Source organism: Catharus ustulatus, chromosome 3 (assembly GCF_009819885.2).
Source record: "Catharus ustulatus isolate bCatUst1 chromosome 3, bCatUst1.pri.v2, whole genome shotgun sequence".
Taxonomy (NCBI): domain Eukaryota; kingdom Metazoa; phylum Chordata; class Aves; order Passeriformes; family Turdidae; genus Catharus; species Catharus ustulatus.
The window spans coordinates 815,134-838,606 of record NC_046223.1 but is presented as its reverse complement, the minus strand read 5'-3'; the positions used below and the strand labels follow the sequence as shown (position 1 = coordinate 838,606).

The window sequence follows — 23,473 nt, the reverse complement described above, 5'->3', positions numbered from 1 at the left end:
GTGAATTTTACCGAGTACACTTGACCCTGTTTTATTCGGGACGCTCTGGCACCGGGCATGGCATCATATGACAGTGAGTCCTGTAGCTCCAATCAGTAAATTCTGTGGATGTTTATCGTGTTTGTTGCTAAATGCTGTGTGTGCCTTCGCAAACAGCGTTTCCTGTGTGCCAGAAACAACAAAGTACGTGTGTTTTGAACCGTTTCGAAACACTCACTCACTTACAACTTCTCGCCTTACATAAGTCCTTTTTTTACAATATCAGTTGAGAATTGAATATACGTTTCTCAGTCGAAGGCTGTATTGGAATGTGAGTGTCTTTCTGTTTCCCAAGAGGCAGTCTTAGATAGAATTACAGCGGTGGTTGCAAAATGACTCACATGTTTGTGTTATGTGACAGTTTGAACCTGCTTGGAACCAGTTCAACGCTGCTTCCCTTTCCACCCCCCCAGCCATCTGCCAGCTCATCCTGGTTTCAGTGGTACCTGTTGCCTGCACCTGTGCTGGAACTTCCTTTTCCCACCGAGTTGAAGTAAACTTAGGCGTCCCCGCTGTGAGAAAGATGAGATTTAGCTAAATAGGCACAAAAACGCATTCCAAGTGTGCCTCAGGATCACCCTGTTACTCACTCTGTAAATGGCAATTGCTGTTACCACTTCAGGCTCCAGGGCACTGAATTTGGCCTGTTGGGAACCACTGCTGTGCCGCTTTATGAATCACAGAAAGGTCAGCAGGCTCCAATTTGTGGTTTTCCACCTACACTTTGAAGTCTGAGTTCATTGTGAGTGTTTGCAGCTTGTCTGATGCCTGTTGGTGCCGAGATTTTTTCTTTGTGGCATTTTAGATACAGGGAGGCTCTGAGTGTGTTTGGTGTGGGCAGGGAAGGAAGCAGTGGGCTTGGTGTAAAAAATAAGCTGGTGTAGTTAATGTGAGAGATGTGCTGCTGCTCGGTTTGACTTGAGAGAGTACTTCTAGGGATAAATAAAAGGCTGGGAGAATGGGGATTGTTAGCCTGGAAAAGGGAAGACCCTGAAGGGAGCAGACAGAGGAGAGGGACTGTTTGGAGTGGTGGGACAAGGGGGAATGGGATGGGATACTGGCAAGGAATTCTCTGTCAGGGTGGGCAGGGCTGGCACAGGGTACCCAGAGCAGCTGTGGCTACCCCTGGATCCCTGGAAGTGCCCAAGGCCAGGCTGGACAGGGCATGGAGCAGTCTGGGATAGTGGGAGTTGTCCTTACCCATGGCAGGGCATGGAGCAGCCTGGGACAGTGGGAGTTGTCCTTACCCATGGCAGGGCCTGGTGTAGCCTGGGACAGTGGGAGTTGTCCTTACCCATGGCAGGGCACTGCACTGGATGGGCTTTAAGGTCCCTTCCATCCCAAACCATTCTGTCATTCTGTGAAATGCAGAAGCAAAGGTTCAGATGTAGGTAAAACAGCCTGTGGTGTTCATGACAGTAGAATCCAATTTTCTGCTGTCTCTTGATAGTCAGGGACTCATCTCCAAATTGCCTTGTTCCCTTTATTCCCCTCCTGAAAAAAGCTATAATTAATAAAAAGAAATTGCTCTGAATCTTCATAGTGGCATGATGGCTGCTTAGATTCACTGCCAATGTCTGAATTGCAAAGGCTGTAATTCTTGCAGTGTTCTGTGCAATAATTTATGTCTTTATTTATTGCACAGATCCAAATGTTAATACAAACTGGGCTATGTGTGCCTACAGATGAGCAAAGCAAGCAGTGGCAAGCAGATGATACACCTGCACAGTTACACCTCCTCAGCTTTTTGCAGCTCTGTGCCACAGGAGAGAATGAAAGTGAAACTCAGATCTTTTTATGAATTAAAAATTTGAGCACTCTTTCAGAATGACAGCTGAACTGTGTGTGTTTTATACCCCCCACAGCTGGAACCATGACTTGCACATATTTATCTTCAGACCAGCTGTTTCAGCTGTCTGATGTCACCAACTTAGCAGGGAGGGGACAGAAAAGAGGCAGAGTAGGAATTTATCTGTCATAATGTCTGTAAGCTGATTTGAATAATTCTTTTATGGGTCATTTTCAGTGGTGACACCTGGTTCTTTTGGGATGTGTGTATGGGCTGTGGTGAGAGAACTTTCTCTCCTCTGAGGAGAGTAACTTATGATTTCATTAGGCTCCTGAAGCAAGTGAAACTTGCCCCAAAGACTGGCAGCTAAATCTGTAATAATTCCTCCAGCTTTGTCTGGTAAAAGCTTGTAAAATCCTAACCAGTTGTGAAAGCAGAATAGCTCATCTCAGCTTGCCACAGCGTGTGTGGGAAAAGCAGGTTACATCAAAATTATTTGCTTAACTGGTCTTGCTCCATAATTTTTTTATGGTCTTCAGGTCAGCAGTATACATTGTCTCAACTTCTCCCTCTTTCATGATTTATAGATTGTTTTAAAAATGAAAAAAAACCTAAACATTGTCAGTAAATGAACATATTAATGTAGTGTGGACATTTCATGGTTACTGTACTTGGAGTTAACTCTGCAGCCAGGCAAACACACAAATGCCTTTCTGTGCTTTCTGCTCCAGCAGTCAGGGGTGTGGGAAGGTGAAGGACTCAACTGCTGCCCCTGACAATGTTATTTTGTGTGCTTGTCAGCTGTAGACTTATAAAATGACATTCAACTGCCTTGCTCTAAGGTGTGGAAAAAACGCAGCTCAACTGTTTGGAGGGAGAATGACAGGACACAAAGTTACAGCGAGGATGGAAATGTCTCCGTGGGACTTTGCCAACTATTTTAATCACTATTGCCTAAAAGTCTTGTTTGACATCTTTCTCTCATCTTTATCAGGGAAACAGAAGCTTTCTTTGGCTGTGTGAGGGATGTGTGTGCTGTGTACATGTACATGTGATTTAAGCAGTCCTGCTGAGCGTGATTCATTGCTTTTCACATCATTTATCAAAAACCGAGCTTTAAACCAGTCCTGATCCTGTCCTGTGTGCTGGGAAATGCAGATGGAGAGCCAGGAATTCAGGGGGTGTGCTGCTCAGCCTCTGGAGGAGAGGGAATTTTTAACTGTAGCAGAGCAGCCAACTTTCTAGGGCAGTTTGGGATGGCCACATGATACCATAGTACACTTCCTAAAAATAGGCCTATTGTACTGTGGAGAGAGATTGGATACCCAGCAGTCTGAGACTGGGCAATTGGCTTGATGGTTTCTTTTTTTTTGTAATCTCCAGGGATCCTGTACTCTGTACAGAAAGGCTGGAGTTGGAAACAGAATTTTCACTTCTTAATCACGATTTATATGTTGTGTGGGTGTGTTTTATTTGTTGGGTTTTGGGTTTTTTTCCCCATAATTTTGTCCTTTTTGCAGGGTAAGAACTTGTAAAATCTCAAAGCAGTCAAAAAGGCAGTGGATTTAAGATTTCAGGTGTCATCTCAATGTAGTATTATCTGCTTCCAGAAGTGTTACCTTTTATTTTACAACAGTTTAGTTCTACAATTATTTTTTCCCCCAATAACCCAATTATCCTGAAGAAACACCATTTCTATGATGGACTGATTGACCCCTGGGCACCCTTCAGAGTTTATCAAGTTGTGCCTCTATTCTTTTATTTAGTGAGGGTGGTATTTCATCCCTTCTGAAGGGATGTTCTGAAAATATTGCAGTTCCCCTCTAACAGATTTTTCTTGTTCAATCTTGAGGAGAAGGCTGAGCACCCCTTTCTAGAAGTATTTATTTTATGCCACTGCCTTAATGCTCAGCTGGATTAATACAAATAATTGACCCCTTTCAGCTCTGCCTCCCTCCTACATAAAGAAGCTGTAAAATATGGGAGCAATTTGGCATCAAATCCTGCTGCTTGGGCATGGTGTTCAGCACGTTTCTGTGTACTTTACTCCTTTCTTAATTAAACAGCATTTTGTGTAGCAGAGCTGTTGTTAGCAAATGTCACGGAGGAGAACCAGCCAAACATTTTGTTTTCAGTTATATATAGCACTGCTGGCAGATGAATTGGATCTCTGTGTTTCTTTGGAGTTACAACTTATTTTCCAGGTTTCTGCAGTTAGTTCTTTTTTTCCTTTTTATTTTTTATTTTTAATCATACATGTTTCACCCATTTTTCTTACCCTGAGGATTCTTTTTGGATGTCTTTTTTTTTTTAGGCATGTGAAAAGTGTAGGTGTTCAGCTCTGGGTGGTGTAATTCTGTAGGTAGGTAGTGTCTCTGGCCAATCCAGATTATTTAGGTTCCTGTGGTGGAAAAGTGGGTTATCCTGTGTTTTGTTTGTTTCCTTCTGTGTTTAAAATAAGTACAACATGTTGAGCTGAACAGTAGTGAGAACCCTGCCCGTCAAATGTAAACATCCCCCTTGAATTTGACAGGAAAAGGGAAGTGCAGGGCAGCTTTCTTGTGTGTCTTTAAGAATAGTCAGAGCAGTAACAAAAAGGGAAGTTGCCTCCCAGTGAACAGTAATTTGCAGTTGTGCCACACCTAAAATGCTCTGCTAGCACCTTATATAGGTTTTGCTGGTGCAGAATATCTTTTTTTTCAATCTCAACTCAAAACCAGCAAACACTTCTGGAGTGAGTCTGATGGATCTGCCCCTGCTGAAGATAGTGGGCCACCCCACCAGCAAAGCTCAGTGTCTAAATCAGTTGTTCAGCTATTGGATTTGGGCTTGGCTTGATGCTTTTTGTTATTTTAGCTTCCTGGATTGTGTCCTGTCCATGAAGTTACAGTATTTGTAGAATCTTAAGAGGGCTGTAAACTTTATTTGGTTATTCCTTTTCTTCCTGTAACTGCAGTTGTAAATCTTCCTTTGGTGTGTCTTCAGGTTCTTGAGAACCAGGTTTTAGTTTTGTTTCACTGAGCAGCAAATCAGAATGATTCTGGCTCAGGTCCTGGATAAAATGGGCTGCTTTAAAATGTTGCTGAGTCCCCCTGTGTTTGGTTTGCAGATACATCCGACTGTATGGGAGAAAATTCAGCAGGGAGGATCACGTGCTGTTCATCAAACTGCTGTACGAGTTGGTGACAATTCCAAAGCTGGAGATCAGCATGATGCAAGGATTTGCACGCCTGCTGATCAACCTGTTGAAGTGAGTAGAGATTTCTGCTGACTGTGGAAACTTCTGCCTGAGAACAGTTGATCTCTTGCTCAATGTTGTACCTTCCATGTGGCAGAGTTGTTAAAGGTTACTTCACTTATCTGCCCTGTACAGTGCTGGTGGTTAAAGGGTTCTCTTGTGCAAACACAAACAGAGCTTTAGGAGTGGGACTGAAAGGAGTCAGCTCAGAGAGCCAAGAATTAAGGCTGAATCTCAGCTAGGGAGAGGATGAAGACTGGCTCACAACTCCACTTAGTCAGGAAAAGTCCTGATGGTGTCACTTGTACTGTCACAGTGGCCAGCCTGGTCCTGCCTGGCCTTCCTGCAGCTTGTGCCAAACTGGGAGCAGGGATCTGGGTGTCCCCATGTGCAGCATGTCCCTGGCAGTGTGGAATCCTGAAGTGCTTGGTGTTTTGTTTCCTATTAGGAAAAAGGAACTGCTTTCCAGGGATGATTTAGAGTTACCATGGCGACCACTCTATGAAATGTTGGAAAGGATATTATACTCCAAAACAGAACATCTGGGATTAAATTGGTTTCCCAAGTAAGTTCACATTTTAAAAGCTGTTAGTACCTGATTTAAAGTACTTTGTAATGTGCTTTTAATATCTGGGATTTGATACATGGGAAATATTCTGTTTCTATTTTCACCAGGCACCTTTCAATAATTGCATGCAGGGCTGCACTGAATCATGTATCTCCTTCTGCTGGTGGCTTGTGTTTGTCATGCTGTTTCTTTATGAATTATATTAATTTTTAAATATGCTTGCTTGACTTATTTTAGGGTGGCAACCCACAGTTTAATGAATTTAGGATGAAATATTTAAGAGTGTTGTTGTGGTTTAACCTCAGCTGGCAACTAAGCCTCACTCACTGCCCTTCCTGGTGGACTGGGGAGAAAACTGGAAGGGTAAAAGTGAGAACTGGTGAATTGAGCTAAAGATGGGTAATAATGTGAATAGAATTAACTTAACCCAGCCAAAACTAGCACAGCTACTAAGTTAAGTGTTTGCTGTTCTCTTCTATAACAAGGTAAAATTGTGGGGGGAAAAATATACAAACTGTATTGTCCTTGAATATTTGTCCTGTAATCATTCCCAGGGTCTGGAATCCAGGTGTAAATCAGTCTGCACTCCCAGAAAAGTGAATTATTTTCTATAGGAAATACACATATTTACTCAAAGTGATGCTGTGATAGGGAGATACAATTTGTTTTCTCCAGTTAAGAATTTTAGGCATGTTCTGCTGATTTTAAAAATGAAAACTTGTTTTCTTTGCTTTCTCTGCACTGTCAGTCCCTCTCCATCTGTCAGATTTTCAGACTTAAAATTTTCATAATTACCCCAGTCAGAGAAAGTCCTGCTCTGTAAATTGCAAATTATAAAAGATAGCACATGGATAATGCATTATCTTTGGTTGAATTGAAGCTTTATGTCAAGAAATGCAGGTGAAAGTGCTTCACTTGCTTTTGCTTTTAAAAAAATAATTTGCTGAAGGATGATGAAGCACTGCCCCTGATTCCTTAGGGGAAGATCCTATTGATGATGGGGAACATGAACAGGAAATATATGGAGCACTTCAGGCTGAATTTCTCAAAAAGAATCAGTTTACTAAATGGAATTATTTTGGTAATTGTAGGTAAAATGTGAAAGAGCGCAGCCTTTCCTTGGTTTATTTTATCTTTTTTTATTTTTGTACCTGCACACCTTGCTCTGGGGGGAAGGTGTAGGGAGGAGGGAACTGTTCCAGGAGGATAAAGGAGGTTAAGCAGGAAGGAAGATTTCTGTTGTGAAGATCTGACTGAAGCATTCACCTTTTATTAACTTTATTCTGTGTCAGACACTGCATGCAGTGCGATTCCTTCTCATACAGTGCTCATCCTTTTTTGAGGGGTATCTTTTTGGTGGCAGCCAAGGTTTTAAGAGCTGATTTGTAGCTGTTTAATTTACCTCCTGTTTTAATTGAATTTTATTTTTGTTTACATTCAGTTCATATCGACCAGGCTGGTCTTCACCTAAAACATTTGTGCTTAATGTATTACATAGGTGGTAAGAATGATTCTTTCTTTGTTGTTGTTGAGCTCTGGCCAATGTCCCTTCTGCATGTTGGGTTGGACTGTAACACTGTCACACAGGTGGAATTCTCTGCATAAATGATTGTATTGGAAGGGCGATGTTAACCTGACACCACTGGTGATGAGAATGTCGCACTGGATGCAAACCTTGCTAATGGGGACCCGAGCAGTGTGTGTGGAGTGGCTCTCCAGGGCTCTGTTCTAACTCATTTAACCATCTCAGGGGTTGAAATGAGAGCTGAGTGTTCCATTGGAGCAGTTGTTGTGTGTGATTGTGGATAAAATCACATTGCAGGGTGAAGGTACCTTCCTCTTAAATCCTGTGAAATCATGGAAAGTGCTTTAGCAGTGAGGTAATGGCTTCTGGAAAATCCACCCAGCAACAACCTTGGGGCTGTCCAGGGCTTCTGTGTCAAGAGTTCACTGGGAATTTTTGTAGGGACACAGTATCTGGAGGTTTGGTGCATGGTAAATGCAGAGAACTGGTGGAAGTGGCAGTGGGATTGCAGTGGGGTTTGCTTTGTTTGGGGTTTTTTTAGAAACAAGGGCTTAGTTGTACTAATCCAGTGAGAGATGGCTCACTCTAGTTAGGAGATCACTAAAATAATTTGTGAAACTCTAGCTGGTTGCTCTTTCCATTGTCTTAATTTAAGCTCTGTGGTGGAGTGTCCACTTCAGGACTAGACTTCACCTTCAGGCCTTCTCCTGAAAAACTGAAATTTGTCTTACTGCTTTTTGATAAAGGAATAGTCAACTCTCTGTTCATATGTAAATCATTTTAACTGAAACATATTTCCCTATGTAAATGCAAAGGGAAAAAAACCCCACAATTTGCAAATGAGTATCACCATCCCCTTTCCAAAAGAAGCAAATAATCCTGTAATCCAAAAAAGCTAACAGTGCTAGATGTTAAAAGTGGTGCTGGGTGTTCTTTAATGTGTCTCCCCAGCTGCACTGTCCTGTCCTTTCCTATCAATCCCCTCATGGGAATATTCCAGGATGTCCCTGGAGCTGGGCTCTGCTTGAACACTCTCCTGCATGGAAGTCCCTTGGGTACAAATCTTGCTGACTTCCTACATTTGTGACCAAAAGAGAGGAGAGAACATCCCAGTCTTTCTCCTTTCACACTGACAAACACTGAGATCTGAGTAAAAACTCTTTGATTTTAAAATTTTCTTGGTCTCTGGCCAATTGTTAAAATTCCTGTCCTTCAGGTTTTCCTTAGTGAGAGCTGACTTGAGTGGAGTGACAGTCTGGGGGGAGCTTGTTTGTTTTAGTCACCCAAACATTTATCATGTGAATTTTTAATGCTCCTGAGGAATGTGCTGGTTCATGCTTTATTTATCTGCTCTTGGAACAACTGTTATCTTTTTTTCTAACTCCTTCAAGGACAATATTCACTTGAAGGCAGGATATTCCTGAGCTTCCTGCAGAGTTTGGTTTTCTTTTTGTTTGATGACTTTATTTTGTTTAATTTCCTCTCCACACTTTAGAGTCAGTTAGCTGAAATTTTCTTTCTGGAGGAGTTGCCTTTGTCACTGTTGCATAAAATATACATAATTTTGTATCTTCCAGGGCACTGAAGCGGTGCTCTGAGGGCTGGGTGGGCTTTTCCTGGCTTATATTGAGTGATAAATGGTGATTTATCCATTTTTTTATTTCTCCTGGCTGTATGGGATCAGTTTACTTCACACAGGCCTGCAGAGGCAATAGTACATGATCAGTATTTGTGTGTCTCAGAATTAACTGATCTTGGTAAAATTCTAAAATTCACATTTGCATCATCTTTTTCTGAGCAGAAAAGCATTTTTCAACATTCCTTTGGGATGTTGAATGAAAGAATGCAATATTCCTATTTCTAGAGAAAGCATATCTAAAAGATGTAAGGATTTGTTCTGCCAGGACTTTTTTTTTTTCATTCAGGGAATGTTTTTGGGTAGAAGTGCAAGTTAGTCTTGAGGTGGTTGTGTAATAAATGGAAGGTTTGAAGAAGGTGACAATTTACTACCCTTGTGCCTGATCACTCTCTGCTCCCCCTCCCTCGTATTCTTCGAGTTTATTTTGAGATTTAGCCTTTTTAAAGTTTTGATGGCATCCTGTGACAATAGGTGTTGAAATGATTTCTCAGATAAGAGTTTCTGCTGTGGATGAAAGCACTTCTAAAATCAGCTTGTTACTTGGGAGGGACTCCAGTGAAATAACCCTTGATGTGCAGATAATTCATTTCTTCTTAGAACCACTGGACAAAACCCAAAACCACATTGAAAAGGACAAACCAACAAGTCGCCTTTATTTATCTTACAAATATTCATGAATTCCACAAACCCATTTCTCTATGTTTTCCTCTCCCCCAGAAGTCACTTTGCTGGTTATTTGTGGACAAAATGCAGGATGTCATTCAAATTTCACTTCCATGAACTGGTAGTAATTCCTGATTTTAATGCAGGAAGTGCCAGAGTAGTGTATAAAAAATAGGAGCAGGAGTTGAGCAGAGCAATTTTAATTGTTGCAGTTAGGTCTGTGGAGAAGGCAATTAGCTAATGCATGTTCAGAGAAGACATCTAATTGCATCAACATTATCTTAAGCTCTGGAGGGAAAGGTCAGCAAATGGTTGTTTGTTTTATGCTGTCTCTGAAATTTAGTAATGTATTATTCCTGACATTCCCTTTTCTTGTTTCAGTTCTGTAGAAAGTGTTCTGAAAACGCTCGTGAAGAGCTGCAGGCCGTAAGTGTTTGTTTCATTATTTTTTTTTTTTGGTATTAATTTAGGAAGGAGGGGGAAAGTGTCTAAAAGACCCCACTGTCATTGCTTGGCTGCTGTTTGAAAGCTTGGTGTGGAGAGGAGAGACTTTTCTGGGGTTTATTTTTCCTTTTTTAACAGCCTTGGTTGCAATAGTTCTGTTGTATAAAAAAATGTACCTATTATGCATTTTAAATACTGCATTGCATGCATACTTAGTGTGTTTTAAAAGAAATTAAATCATCAGTGTTCCTGTAATGTTTCTATAAATGATCCTCGTGCCTGAAGTGATTTTTTTTTTTTAATATTGCATCAAAAATGAGTAATAGTTGTTTGATTTGGATCAGCCTTCACAGTGAGATGGTTTTGCATTGCACAGATTCTTCTCTGCTTCAACAGGACAGGAATCTTTTTAATAAAGTGATGCACCACAGTGTCCTTGATTTACCTCTGTTTTTTGAAGGGTTTTGGAGGTGAGGGCTGCCTGGGCACTTAGTTTTACCCTAAAGTGAACATTTGTGATAGATTAACAGCTAGTTTTTAATGTGCTTAAAAGGAGCCCAACTTTCAAGGCAAGTCAGTGCAGATTGAATGGTTCCCTTGTTCCCAGGTATTTCCCAGAAGATGCCACTGCAGAAATGCTGGATGAGTGGAGGCCTTTGATGTGTCCCTTCGATGTCACCATGCAGAAGGCCATCACCTACTTTGAGCTCTTCCTGCCCACCACCCTTCCCCCTGAGCTCCACCACAAGGGTTTCAAGTAGGTGCCACTGCTCCAAATGCAAGAAATCATCTCTTTTAGGGTGATTCCAAGTCACTGGTGGCTTTCCAGCAGCGTTTTTGGCAGGAGTTGAAGGCAGAAATGCTGTCAGCCTGCTTCTTTGGTGATTACACACAGCAAATCAAGCTAAATTGAATTAAGTGGGGTTTGTAAAGGTGAATTTAAGTCAGGGACTGGTGTGGAGGGTTTGCATCCTTGGCCTCAGATGAATTCAGAGAAGCTGATGTCACTTGTGACCACTGATCAAAAGGGACAAATTTCACAGTGCAAGGCAGAGGGATGTGAAGTGTCACTTGTTTTTATCTGATTTCCCTGTGTTGGGATGGCAGAGCTGAGGTAGATCAGGAAACTCCTGAAGAGACAGTTGTGTGAAAGGGGGATCAAAGGAGAAATAAAGAAAAAAAGCAAGGACTAAAAGATTTGGGAATATGCTGTGATAAATTGATAAAGGTGTGTTGATCCCTGTTCTTGCTGAATGAATTGAGGGACAGGTGAATTCCTGCAGCCACCTGGCAAAGTGAGGGATAAATATTCAGTGAGGGAGCTGCTTTCTCAGTGTTAAAATTATTCTGCTTCTGTTTCCTTCCAGGCTTTGGTTTGATGAATTCATAGGCCTTTGGGTGTCAGTTCAAAACCTTCCCCAGTGGGAAGGGGTAAGTATTTGCTTGAAGAAATCCTCATTTAAATATTCCTACAATGTGCTTGCAAGGAATTGAAGCCAATCAGTGATATAATGGATTTTTTCCCTTCTGCTTTAACTAGTACAAGAAAGCAGAGACAATAATTTCATTATTGTTAGCAAGCAATTACTGTCTAAATAAATGAGGCTGCAGTTGTGCTTGGTGGACATTGTCTAATGGCCAGCTCAGGCAGCTTTTCATTCCAGCCTTGGGAATGCTGGCATTTCCCAGACTTCCTGCTAATACTTAGAATTATGCAAAGTGCAGTTGTAATTTCTAGAAATTACACTTCTGTCCTGTCTTTTAATGCATCTTGGATGGTCCCTAATTTTGAGTGGTGGTTTTGCCTTCACTGCAATGAGCTGCTGTCCTCTTTGAGATACAATAAGGAATCTGTACTCCCCTTGGCCAAAATTTCCCTTGGGCTGTATCTTCCAAGGCAGATAGTCTGCCCTGGACCTGTGTGGCCCTGCTGTGTGTCTCATGTGAGGAGATGCAAAGCTGGGAAGTGAAAACCTCCCTCTGGAGGCAGCCCCAGCAGCAGCTCAGGTGCTGTTGGTGTCAGCTGAGCTGTGCCTTGGTTTGCTGCAGTGAAACTTGGCCTATCCCCAGTTTTTTTTTCCCTGCTCAGTATGAACATAAGCTCATTGGCCATCTGGCTCCTTTTACTAATCTCCTGCCTGGATCCACAAGGAGAACTTCTCTGTGTCTGATTGCCAAAGCACACTTTCCATGGGTCTTCCTGCCTTCCAGCACAAGTCCAGGGGAGCAGCCTTGGGCCCAGCACTTGGCAGCTGTCCAGATTCAAGCACTGCTGATGCCAAAGCTGGGTTGGAGATTCTGTGCTCTCTGGTTCTCCCCTCCAAAAAAACCCCATAATTCTGTCTATTCCTTCTGACAGAACTGTGACAGCCTGTGCTTGAACATCATGATTTAGTTTGTTTCTGTCAAGCTGTGTAACAAATAATCATCAGCACTCTTTCACAACTTATCTCTGCTATTTTTTCCCTCTATCACTGTACTGTGACAGTTTGCTTGCTTTTTCCCCCAAAGCTTTCACTTCTTGTTTGCTTTTGTGTCGTGTCCATTTCTTAAAGTCAGGTTCATTCCATCAGGCTGGGATGCAGATAATTAGACACATGGGTTCTGACTCTGCAATCCAATTTAAGCCTCTGTATGCTGCAAGCTTTTCCTCAGCTTGCTTTGGCAGGAATTAGACTTGCTGTTTGAAGGGGAGCTGTGGAATCAATTCCTTGTGTGCATAGCAGGGATCTTTTTCAGTGGGTATTTCCTCAGACCAAATGAAAAAGGCAGATCATTACAGAAAGTGTAACCCTTGTCTGCAGGCTGTGTCTGATGTCCTGAACTGAACTTGGGGGATTTTCCAAAGCTGCCATGTCCTCCAGCCTGAGAGGTGACCTGTTCCTCTGGCCTATCTGTCTCAGAATTAGGCAGGATTATTTAAGGCCCTTCCTTTTGGCCTTGTCATTGCTTCAAAATACTGATGGAAGCATCAAGAGCCTGGCAGGTCTTTCCTGATTTGAAGAAGCTCCTAAAAGCAGAGTTGGTGGGTGATGTGCTTTTTGTCATCAGGACACAAGAGTGAGACTCCATCTCATTTTTTTTCCTTGCTTCAATCCTGATAACTATCTTTCCTGAGGACGTTTTCCAGTTCCCTTTTGGGCTCCTGGGGCTGTCTGCTGGTGATGGAGTGTCTAATACTTCATGGGCAGTCACAGGCTGCCCTCCCAGCTGACAGCTGATGCCTGTGACCTTTACAAGCCACTGATGGGTTTAAACCAAAGCACACAAATGTGACAGCCAGCAGCACACACTGAGTAGGATGGATCCTGCAGGAACTAATTGTCCTAAACAGCTAAATATTGGGAAAAGCTAGATGGATGAGTTGGTGGAATTTTCCTTCCGTGTCTCTGTACAAATTCTATTTTAGGCCAGTGAAAGGCTTGGAGTGAAATCTCCCTTCTCAAGTGCTTTTAGTGCCATGGGTAGCTTTTATCTTGTGTATGTCAAGTAGCTGGAGGGCTTTGCATCTCTTATTCTCAATATATTCTAATGAATATTCCCTTTTTTCTGGTTATTTTCAGCATCTAGTCAATCTTTTTGCTCGCTTGGCCACTGACAACATTGGGTACATAGACTGGGATCCATATGTACCAAAGGTAACAGTGCTCATTTCATGATAAGCCTTACTTATCCTGCATGGTGGGTTTGGTTTCCAACGTTTCTTTTTCTTCCTGTCAGATTTTTACTAGGATTTTGAGGAGTTTAAATCTGCCAGTGGGAAGCAATCAGGTGGTTGTTCCAAGATTCTTAACAAATGCTTACGATGTAGGACATGCAGTGATGTGGATCACAGCCATGATGGTGAGCAACTGCTTCATAAAATGAAACAAACACCAATGCAAAGCTTTAAATACGTATTTAGGATTAATATTTCAAGTCCATTGTTCCAGTCTCAGTGTGGGATGGGGCTGGGAAGGTTTGTGTCACAGCTGGGAAAGGAGCAGGCACCTGTTTGAGTGTGAAGCTCAGCAGATGGGAGGGAGAGAATTTGCTCTTGGTGCTTAGCTGAGGGTGGGATGTGCTTTGCTGCTTTGAGGTCTAACACACCCGTGCCTCCTGCTGCTGTTACCTGATGGTTTCATCTTGGTCTGTGTGATAAAATGCAGTGATTTCTTTGTTTCAGGGTGGACCAAGTAAGCTGGTGCAGAAGCATTTGTCTGGCTTGTTCAACAGCATTGCCTCTTTCTACCACCCCTCGAATAACGGGCGCTGGCTGGTGAGTGCTGGGGGTGGCAGGACAAGAACTTGGGATTTCAGCCTGCCAGCCCTGTGTGCTCCAAGTTATGGAAATCTAGGATGGCCTTGGGGCAGTTTGGTCTAGTGGAAGGTGTCCCTGCCCATGGCAGGAGTTTGGAATTGCACGAGCTTTGAGGTCACTTCCAGCCCAACCCATTCTGTGATTCTGTTAAACAAAACAAAAAGGATTTTTAGTGCATTGTTTAGTTTGAAGCCTAATTTTGGATGATGTAACTGGAGGAATCTTCTGCTGAAGAGTGTAAGAATCTCACTGTGATAGCTAGTGGAAAATAGAGATTAAAACAGCAAGGCTGGTCCCAGCAGTGCCAAGGCAGCTGGCTTGTTCTTGAATAGGGTATTTGCTTACATGTGAACGTGCAGGGAATGCTCCCAAAGATGTCCTAAATATGTAAATAATCTTGATCCTTGATGGTATAATTTTAATGTGATTTTCATGACTTTTTTAACCACAAGTGCTGGCAGCACAGTTACTGATATTTTGGGGATCAACTTTAGCAACAAATTCTGAGCGTTGTATTTTAGAGCTCCTCTGAGCGCTCCTTTATTGTGGCTGTGTACTTCATGTTTTGTATGGAAGTGTGGTGCTGCCCAGGCCCCTGAGCAGGATTTGTGCTGTGTTCCCAGAACAAGCTGATGAAGCTGCTGCAGAGGCTGCCCAGCAGCGTGGTGAGGCGGCTGCACCGCGAGCGCTACAAGAAGGCGACCTGGTTAACTCCTGTCCCTGAGAGCCACAAACTCACAGACCAGGATGTGACAGACTTTGTGCAGTGCATCATCCAGCCCGTCCTCCTGGCCATGTTCAGCAAAACTGGGAGCCTGGAGGCTGCCCAAGCCCTGCAGAACCTGGCACTGATGCGTCCTGAATTAGTAATTCCACCCGTGCTTGAGAAGTGAGTTTTGCAGGAGCGTTGCAACATCCTGCCCACGGAATCCATAGGAGGAGCAGTCATATTAAATAATAAATTAATTGCTGCTGTGAGTGAATCCCTGCAGCTGAGCAATCACCTCAGTCAGAATGGGAGCAAGGGAGAACTCGATTTTTTAAATTAATTTGATTTGTTTGTTGTTTGGTTGGGTTTTGGTTTTTTTTAACACCTGGCAAGTGGCGTTGTTCTAGGAGCTGTTGACAGCTCGTGTGCTTTAGGGTAGGCAGTCCTCAGGTGACTTGGATTTCTGGGAGCATTTTGTATCAGATAGTGGGTGGACCAGTTGAAAAAGCAATTTTGCATCCTTTATTCACAAGCCACCTGGATGGCTGTGTAGCCATAAGGATCTATTTTATATTTCTGCTTGGATTAGATCGTGTTACAGATTGTTTAAATTCACTGGCATTGCTGACTTTGTAGTTGCCAGACTGTGTGCCCTGGGAAAATACTTGGTTTGTACTATTTCTAATGCCTTGATGCCTGAAATTCCCAAATTAAAATGTTGCTCCTTCCTGCTCCTCTGAAGCCTTTCCCCTAGCCCCCATCTGTATTCCCTCTGGAGCCTTTTGTACTTTGACAAAACAGCAGAGGAATGAGTTTGATTGAAGAGCCCTTCCCTCTCCCTGTGTTCCACACCTCCCTGACTCAGCTGTTTGTAAAAACTTGATAAATGCACTCTTTTACAAAACACCCAAGCAGGGCAGCAGTGCTGGCTAGGGCTGCCCTCCCTTTAGCTCAGGCTATCCCTGGAATGTTTGCCTTGGCTGCAGTTGCAGAAGATTTGGGTGAGCTGTGCTCTGGCTGACGTAGGGCAGGGGTAGCTCTGTGACTCCTGGAGCTGGAGGCTCTTGTAGCAGCAGGAAAGTGTTTTTAAAAAAATAAAAGGTTTAAAAATCACAGTAACTTCCCAGTTTTTGCTGGAGAGGTCTGGACTTGAATGTAACATGAAGTAAGAGGTCCCCTCTCTGTTTAGAGGCAGCCAAAACACGTTTTCATGTTTGCCACAAGAGCCTTAGGGCTGGCATTGCCTCCAAGTCCAAACAGGGAAATCACAGGATGCAGGAGCACAGGCAGTTCCTCATTCCTGTGCTGCAGCTGCTCAGAAGGTCTTTAATCCTGAACTGATCCAGTGGAAGGAGCACTGTAACAAAACAATATTAAATCTTATGGGAAATGATGAGAAGACCATTTTGGAAACATTCCATTTTTTTTGGTCTTTAACACAGCAAATACCACATACAGTCCACTTTTATTTTCTTTGAAAGCTTTAGGAACATTACAGTAGCCAATCTACCTGCCTCCCATTTTCCAGAACATATCCTGCACTTGAGACCCTGACAGAGCCTCACCAGCTCACAGCCACGCTGAGCTGTGTCATTGGCGTGGCTCGGAGCCTGGTGTCCGGGGGGAAGTGGTTTCCTGAGGGTCCCACACACATGCTACCTCTGCTGATGAGAGCCTTGCCTGGGGTGGACCCAAATGACTTCAGCAAGTGCATGGTGAGTGGACAAATATTGCCTTTTTTATTAACTAACTGATAGTATATTTTATATAGAAATATTTCTGTATTTCTGTGGAAGCAGGTAACTCCCGTGTCCAGAATTTATCAGCCTTTTTTTTTTTTTCCTGCATGATTTTACTCCTAAAAATTTAATATTACAAGCCTCTTTGGCTCATTTAGCAGTGCAAAGTGGTTGTGATAAGCATTGTACTGACTTTTTGGGCTGTTCTGAAAAATAGGATTAAATGGCTGCTCCACAGCTGCTAGCAAATATTCCTAGTCCTAAGATCAAAAGGAAGCCCTTTATCACTAGGTTTTTATTATATTATGAAAGTTAATGTTTTAGAAATTCATATTATTTTACTTAAAACAATGTAAATATTGGGGTTTTGTAGCTTTAAAGTTCAGCACAGAATAATGACTGTGTTACATAGAAAATTGAGACTGATTTTACAGTGCTGCCTGTTAAGTTCTATATATGAAATCTGAAGTAACTGTTGAAGTTTTAGGGTGAGAGAATGAGCTCTTGATTTATTTATTTTTTCTTTAGTATAATTTTCTTTAGATCCTACACCTTAACTGTAAATCTTTTTAAGGTGTAGATGCAATAACACTGATTAAAGAGCTGTTTGTACCTCTCAACAGATTACATTCCAGTTCATTGCAACATTTTCTACTCTGGTGCCTTTAGTAGATTGTTCATCTGTATTGCAAGAAAGAGATGATCTTTCAGAGGTAAGAGTGCTGGGTTGGTATGAAAACAAAGCTGTCACTTAATTTTCAATTTAATTTCTAGCAGCATGTGCAAAGATGTGAATCCTGTTTGTTTCTATCAGTGGAGCTGATGCCAGTGTGCAAATAGGCTTTAGCAATTGTTCTTAGTCACAGCTTGTTGTAGAGAATGTTAAATTCAGGCAATTTAATGTTTTTAAGTCCAAACTAAATTGCTCAGGGCCCTGTGTGCTGTCATTTGACTTGGAGCTTTCCCTGCCTTGAGGAGGATGTTGGACTCTGCAGTTATTTTAAAGAGTGCTTCAGATGGGGTTTTTTCCCTTCATTTTCCAGGGCTGTTTTCTTCCTGAAGAAACCCCTGCTCCTGTTTTAAGTCCTGCTTCCCTTCCCTGATTGAGATTCTATTGCTTTCCCTCCAGATACTTGTTAATCTCTTCCAGTTAAGAGACAGTAACAGCATTAGGCAGTGAGTCTTATCCCCCTTATCACCACACCTGTTTGCTCCTGGGACACTTGGGAGCTCTGAGAGCTGCAGGCTGCCCAAATGCAAAGGTGGATTCCAGTGCTCCAGAGCTGCAGCACTCAGAAACAAAGAGGAGTTTGTTCAGTGAGTATTTAATGTAAATCTGCCAGGAGAGCAGGTCTGGCAGCACCCCTGGCTCTCACTGACCTCCTGCTGCCAAGGAGGATCAGTGGTGAGGCCAAAGGTTGTATCCATGGAGGCAGACCTGATTTCACCAGAGAGGTTATTTGGATGCACATCCAGGCCAGGAAATTGGGACAGGACAGTGTCAGGAACGTGTTTCATGGAGCCCTTGAGTCTGTGTGGTGGGAAATGCACTGGAGGATGTTCTCACTTGGACACTGGAAGTGGTTAAGATAGGAAATAAACTTTGTTTACTTAATACAAGCCAACCTCGTGTGTTTCCTGTGTGTTGGAAAACTGTAGGTGGAGAGAGAACTGTGCTCTGCATCTGCTGAATTTGAGGATTTTGTGCTACAGTTCATGGATAGGTGAGTGAGATAAGGACAGGGGAAAGCTTGGCATGAAGAACTTTATAAAACTTTATAAAATTAACCCTGCACTTACTGGGTTTGTCTGTGTAGGTGTTTTGGACTTATAGAGAGCAGCACTTTAGAACAGACCAGAGAGGAGACTGAAACAGAGAAAATGACTCATTTGGAGAGTCTGGTGGAACTGGGTCTCTCTTCCACTTTCAGTACAATCCTTACCCAGTGTTCAAAGGATATCTTTAAGGTATGTAGAGCATGGGCTTTCCATCTCCTTTAGGAAACTGGATTTTGGCAACAACTGGTGTGTTCAAACTCTTCCTTTGTGCATGTGAACTTCCACATTTAACCAAGGAAAGGGCTGAGGGGCCAGCTTGAATTCGTGGCAGTTTGGTTGGTGATTTTATCTACATCCTACAGAGCTCTCCTGCAAACTGATGATAAACACAAGAAATCATTCCAACAGTTTCTTTTATCCCTGCATCAGTTTAGTTATGGATTTTCATGTCTTGGTAATGCTGACCCACCCAAGCCCCTGTTTCCTTTTTTTCCCCCTCCCTACCACTTCTTCAGCTGGGCCAAAGAGGCTGTTCAAGGAACTGTGTGGCTAATGGGATCAGAAAAATTAACTGGATTAAAATAACTCAGAGGGAGAGGGTGGAGAATCCAGGTTATTACATGGACAGCTTCTTTCCCTCTAATTTGGGTTACCATACTTCTGTTTAAATAAATTCATCCTTGAAGATGCCAGGTTTTGTACATTTTGAACATTGGCACTTGGATATGATTTCTGTTTGGAATCTTTCAGTAAATGCAAGTCTTAAGTTAATTATTTGTTGTCAATAAGTATTTAATTTGTATTTTCCTGTTTGTCTATTATTCAAGTGTTTGTGGAATCTACATTTTATATAGTTGACCTTGCCTTGCATGGTGTTGGGTGGAAATAATCTGCTTTAAAACTACTTGAATAGTTGCTAATTAATTCCCTATTTATTTGTTAACCAAGGGATGTCTTGACTTTCCTTCACTGTGACATGTGAAATAAGCTTTCCTGTCATCAGCCTGTGACTTATTCCTGGAAAACATTTTCTGTGTAGTTTTTCAGAATCACCCTAAACTCACATGAGTCATCAAGAGCTATCCACCTCCTCTCTTCCCAAAGAGAACATTTCAGGCTTTCCACAGAGCTGCTTTCTCTCTCTCTATTCTGTTTTTTTTCCCCACGTGAATTGTGGGTTTCTGGTTTAAAAGAACTCATGGTTATGTAGAGATAGTGCCTTCTGTGTAACATCAAACATTTTGAAGTACCTTTTTTTTTTTTTTAAAGCAATCTCCATTTTTTTGTCCTCATCTATAGGTTGCCTTGGAGAAGGTTTTTAACTTTGCTGTTTCAAATATATTTGAGACAAGAGTTGCTGGTCGGATGGTTGCCGATATGTGCCGAGCTGCAGTAAAAGTGAGAGAAAATCCTCTTAACTTCACTCCCTCTTTAAAAAAGAAAATAGCTAATGATGCTGCCTTTTCCTCTGTAAATACAGTGGCTCTTAATATTATGTCTTCTAAAATTGGCTGGTTGCATGTAGCAGTATTTCAGGAGGTTGATTCACACCTTACTTATCTTGCATTTATGTTAAGTTTGGGTTTTGTTGACTGAGAATCATGAAGTCAGGCTGAGTGCATGTTGATTTGGAGCTGGGATGCAATCTAGTCATAGATGTTTATTATTTTAGTGTGTGTGCTGAGTTCCCTCAGGTGTTTTGTTTCCAAGTCTAATTTTTGTGGTGCTGTTTGCAGTGCCGCCCCGAGGAGTCCTTGAAGCTTTTTGTACCCCATTGCTGCAACGTCATAACTCACCTCACAGGCAGTAAGTTCCTGACATTTCCAGTCTCACTGGCTTGCTGTGGGGCTGATTTTTGTTAGGCATGAAAAGGATATCTAGAACTGGGTGTTTCCCACGAGTTCATTTCAGCAGTGGACAAATAAAACCCAAAGTGACAGTGGTGTCATTTTAAGGCCAAAATCTGTCAGGCTGCAAGACCATGATTTCTTAAAAATGTGGCAGTTTGAAATGTCTCCAGTCATTCCTCAGTTTCAGGATGGTACATTGGCTAAGGTGACCTCCAGCTGGACATGGGTGCAGTGTGAGTTGGAGGGTTGGGAGTCAGGTTTTGGATTGTGATGCAGCTTGTTTGGAAAAGGTGGCTGCAGTGTGGTGACAGCAGTGCTTATCCCTTGTTCCTCTAGATGATGATGTGTTACATGATGAAGAACTAGATAAGGAGCTGCTCTGGAATCTTCAACTTTTATCAGAGGTATTCTCAAAAAAGTTCTTCTTGTGCTTGTGTGTCACTGTGTCCTTCTTAATGTCCCTGAAAGGAGGAAAAAATAAACTTTTATTGAAGCAATGTGAGTGTTGTATGAGTGGCACTGGAGAGCTTCTGGTTTTTAGCTGACTTTGAATGCAACACGAGTGGCTGTTGTGTGAAGCAAATAAACAGTTTTGCATGTGGAATGAAATTGAAACAATTGTTGAGGGGGAGTGAAAGAAGAGGGATCAATGCAGGGGGAAACATAAGAAGCTTTTGGTAAATAGAAATGTTTTAAAATTAATTCAAGAAGATACGGGGGTGCTGCTAGAAAATTCAGGCTGGGGTGAAGCAGATGGCATCCCTGAAAGCTGTGGAAGCTCAGTGGGAGCCTGGCCCAGCTGGGCTGAGCCCTGGCAGCCTGTCCAGCCTGCAGCACCAGGCTGATGTTTGCAATGTGTCTCTGTGCCCCCAGATCACTCGAGTGGATGGCAAGAAGCTGCTACTGTACAGGGAGCAGTTTGGGAAGATACTGCAGCGCACCCTACACTTAACCTGTAAGCAGGGTTACATTCTGTCTTGTAACCTACTGCACCATCTTCTTCGTTCTGCTACACTTATCTACCCCACAGAGTACTGCAGTGTGCCAGGTGGCTTTGACAAGCCTCTTTCTGAATACTTTCCTATCAAGGCAAGGATTTTCATTTATTTAGGATTAGAGGATTTGACTTTTTTGTTGGTTTTTTTGTTTGTTTTTTTTTAAAGCAGTCGTACACTCAATGGTTTTATTTGGAGAGTTCTGAACTGTGGTAGCAGCAATGGAAAGTGATGCTTTGGGCTTTGAAATGTAGAGCAAATGACAATTAAAGTATATTGATAGCAAAACAATGAATACTGATGTTGTTTGAGTAGTTGTATAGTTCTGAGTAGTTTTGTATGACTTACTAGTGGTTTGTGATGTGTGTGTTTTACCATGACTGCATGACTATAGTAAGTTAACACACAGCAAGGAGATGTGGTGTTTTACAGGCCAGCAGAATCACAGATAATGAGTCTGCCATGAGCTTGAGATAAAATGAAGGCAGAAGTGGCAATATTGAAAGTTACTGAAGCTGTCAGAAGTCATGTGCTGCTCTGCTGTTAAGACTTTCAGATCAATTTATCAATATTCCAGTTAAAAGGCAGCAATTTTCAGCTGGCCTCTTTCAATATACAACTGCATTTTGCTGAAAAGTTTACATAATTCCCAATTGCAATTAATCACTTGTTCCTGAAAGCTAGTCCAGCTCTGTGACTGATGGGGGCATCCATTTGGGCCAGTTAACAGTTTAAAAACAAACAAAAATTATCCAATATCCATTTGGGACTATGAAGAGTCTGAGTTGTACTTAAGAATTTGTCTGAATTTATATCCAATCAAAGGAATCATTAATTGTATTTCAATTAGACCAGTGCAGTCCTTTTCCTTTTAGTGCTTTCAGATATGTGTTATTTTCTAGGTATGTGTAGCCATATACAGGATTGGGATTTCTGTTTGATTTTATGGTGGTGGTGTTTTTCCTGGAATTGTCAGGATATATTACTTTACTTTACAGCAGTAGTTAGTTCACGTGTGTTTGGGGGTTTTAAAATAATGTTAAGTGCTGGTTTTTTAAAAAAAAAAAACAGAATTCAAATAACTTGATTAATAAGAAACATCTTTATTTGCTGCAGGACTGGGGTAAACCAGGTGACCTGTGGAACTTGGACATCCAGTGGCATGTTCCTTCACCTGAGGAAATAAACTTTGCTTTTTATTTGCTGGATACATTCCTGCAGCCTGAGCTCACCAGGCTGGAGCAGTATGCACTTGGAGAGCTGGAAATGTCCAGGTAGGATGGAGAAAAATGGATCCATTCCATGCAGTTATTGCCAGTCACACAGACAGTGCAAAATCTGAGAGGAGAATACTAAAATGCTGCACTTCAATGTTATTTTAAGATAGCTGAAGCAGGAGCTTTGGAAGTTAGAGCATCTAAATTTCCTTAAAGTAACACAGGAAAGAAGTTGTTCACATTTTGAATTTTAATTTATCTTCAGACTGTAAAATATTCACTCCTAAAGTATTCCCTCATCCTCTCCATGGGGGAAAAGATTTGTCTTGGCCTTGGGGTGAGGAGTTAGTTCATAGGTTTTATATGAGGTTTAGATAAAATTCTTCAAAGCAATTTTCACATTAGTTTATCTCATCTGCATGGTTTTGAAGTGTAAAATCTCTCATGTTTTCCAGAAAATGAAGTTAAATATTGGGATTTGTAAACAAATTAGGTGTCTCAAAAAAACCCAGCTTGATTTCTGCAGTGCTTCTTTCTGTGTTTAGAACTGATGGAATCAAAGAAAAAACTTCATAAAACTTCACACAAAAGATGTGGTTTGTCATTTGGGTATTTCCAAGCAATTAACAGATAAGTAACCAGGTTTTCCTCCTTGTTGAAGAGATGATGTGCAGCAGTGTCTTGCCATCGTGCACAACTGCCTGATTGGCTCTGGGAACATTCTGCCTCCTCTCAAAGGAGAAAGGGTGGCTCATCTGTAAGTAACATTCCTTTTGTGTCCCAAACATTCTCAGTCATTCTGTTCCTTCATGCTGGGCTCTGGTGCTTCAATGAGTGCATTCACAGGTTTCACAGACACCACATTCCTGCCTGTTTAATAGAACTGATGAGGTCCTGTTAAGTGGGAAATGCAAATTCTGGGTTCAGGGTGTCCTTATGGTGTCCCTACCTCTGACAGAGTCTGACCCAAAGGGATGGT

The 23,473-nt window shown here is 42.0% G+C and overlaps 1 protein-coding gene across 2 annotated transcripts in view; it reads left to right on the top strand.

Annotated features, from left to right (window-relative positions):
* PSME4 (proteasome activator subunit 4) overlaps positions 1 to 23,473 on the top strand; it is a 51,053-nt gene that overhangs the window by 10,788 nt on the left and 16,792 nt on the right. For both annotated transcript variants that reach the window (XM_033056565.2, XM_033056564.2), the window contains 19 exons: positions 4,938 to 5,078; positions 5,515 to 5,631; positions 9,843 to 9,887; positions 10,513 to 10,662; positions 11,273 to 11,336; positions 13,469 to 13,543; positions 13,626 to 13,748; positions 14,071 to 14,163; positions 14,829 to 15,094; positions 16,443 to 16,629; positions 17,277 to 17,366; positions 18,313 to 18,377; positions 18,471 to 18,621; positions 19,732 to 19,830; positions 20,169 to 20,238; positions 20,619 to 20,686; positions 21,156 to 21,371; positions 22,394 to 22,551; positions 23,156 to 23,251. In XM_033056565.2, the coding sequence (XP_032912456.1) occupies positions 5,038 to 5,078; positions 5,515 to 5,631; positions 9,843 to 9,887; positions 10,513 to 10,662; positions 11,273 to 11,336; positions 13,469 to 13,543; positions 13,626 to 13,748; positions 14,071 to 14,163; positions 14,829 to 15,094; positions 16,443 to 16,629; positions 17,277 to 17,366; positions 18,313 to 18,377; positions 18,471 to 18,621; positions 19,732 to 19,830; positions 20,169 to 20,238; positions 20,619 to 20,686; positions 21,156 to 21,371; positions 22,394 to 22,551; positions 23,156 to 23,251 (2,174 nt within the window). In that variant the 5' untranslated portion in view covers positions 4,938 to 5,037. The remainder of the gene's footprint in view (positions 1 to 4,937; positions 5,079 to 5,514; positions 5,632 to 9,842; positions 9,888 to 10,512; positions 10,663 to 11,272; positions 11,337 to 13,468; positions 13,544 to 13,625; positions 13,749 to 14,070; positions 14,164 to 14,828; positions 15,095 to 16,442; positions 16,630 to 17,276; positions 17,367 to 18,312; positions 18,378 to 18,470; positions 18,622 to 19,731; positions 19,831 to 20,168; positions 20,239 to 20,618; positions 20,687 to 21,155; positions 21,372 to 22,393; positions 22,552 to 23,155; positions 23,252 to 23,473) is intronic.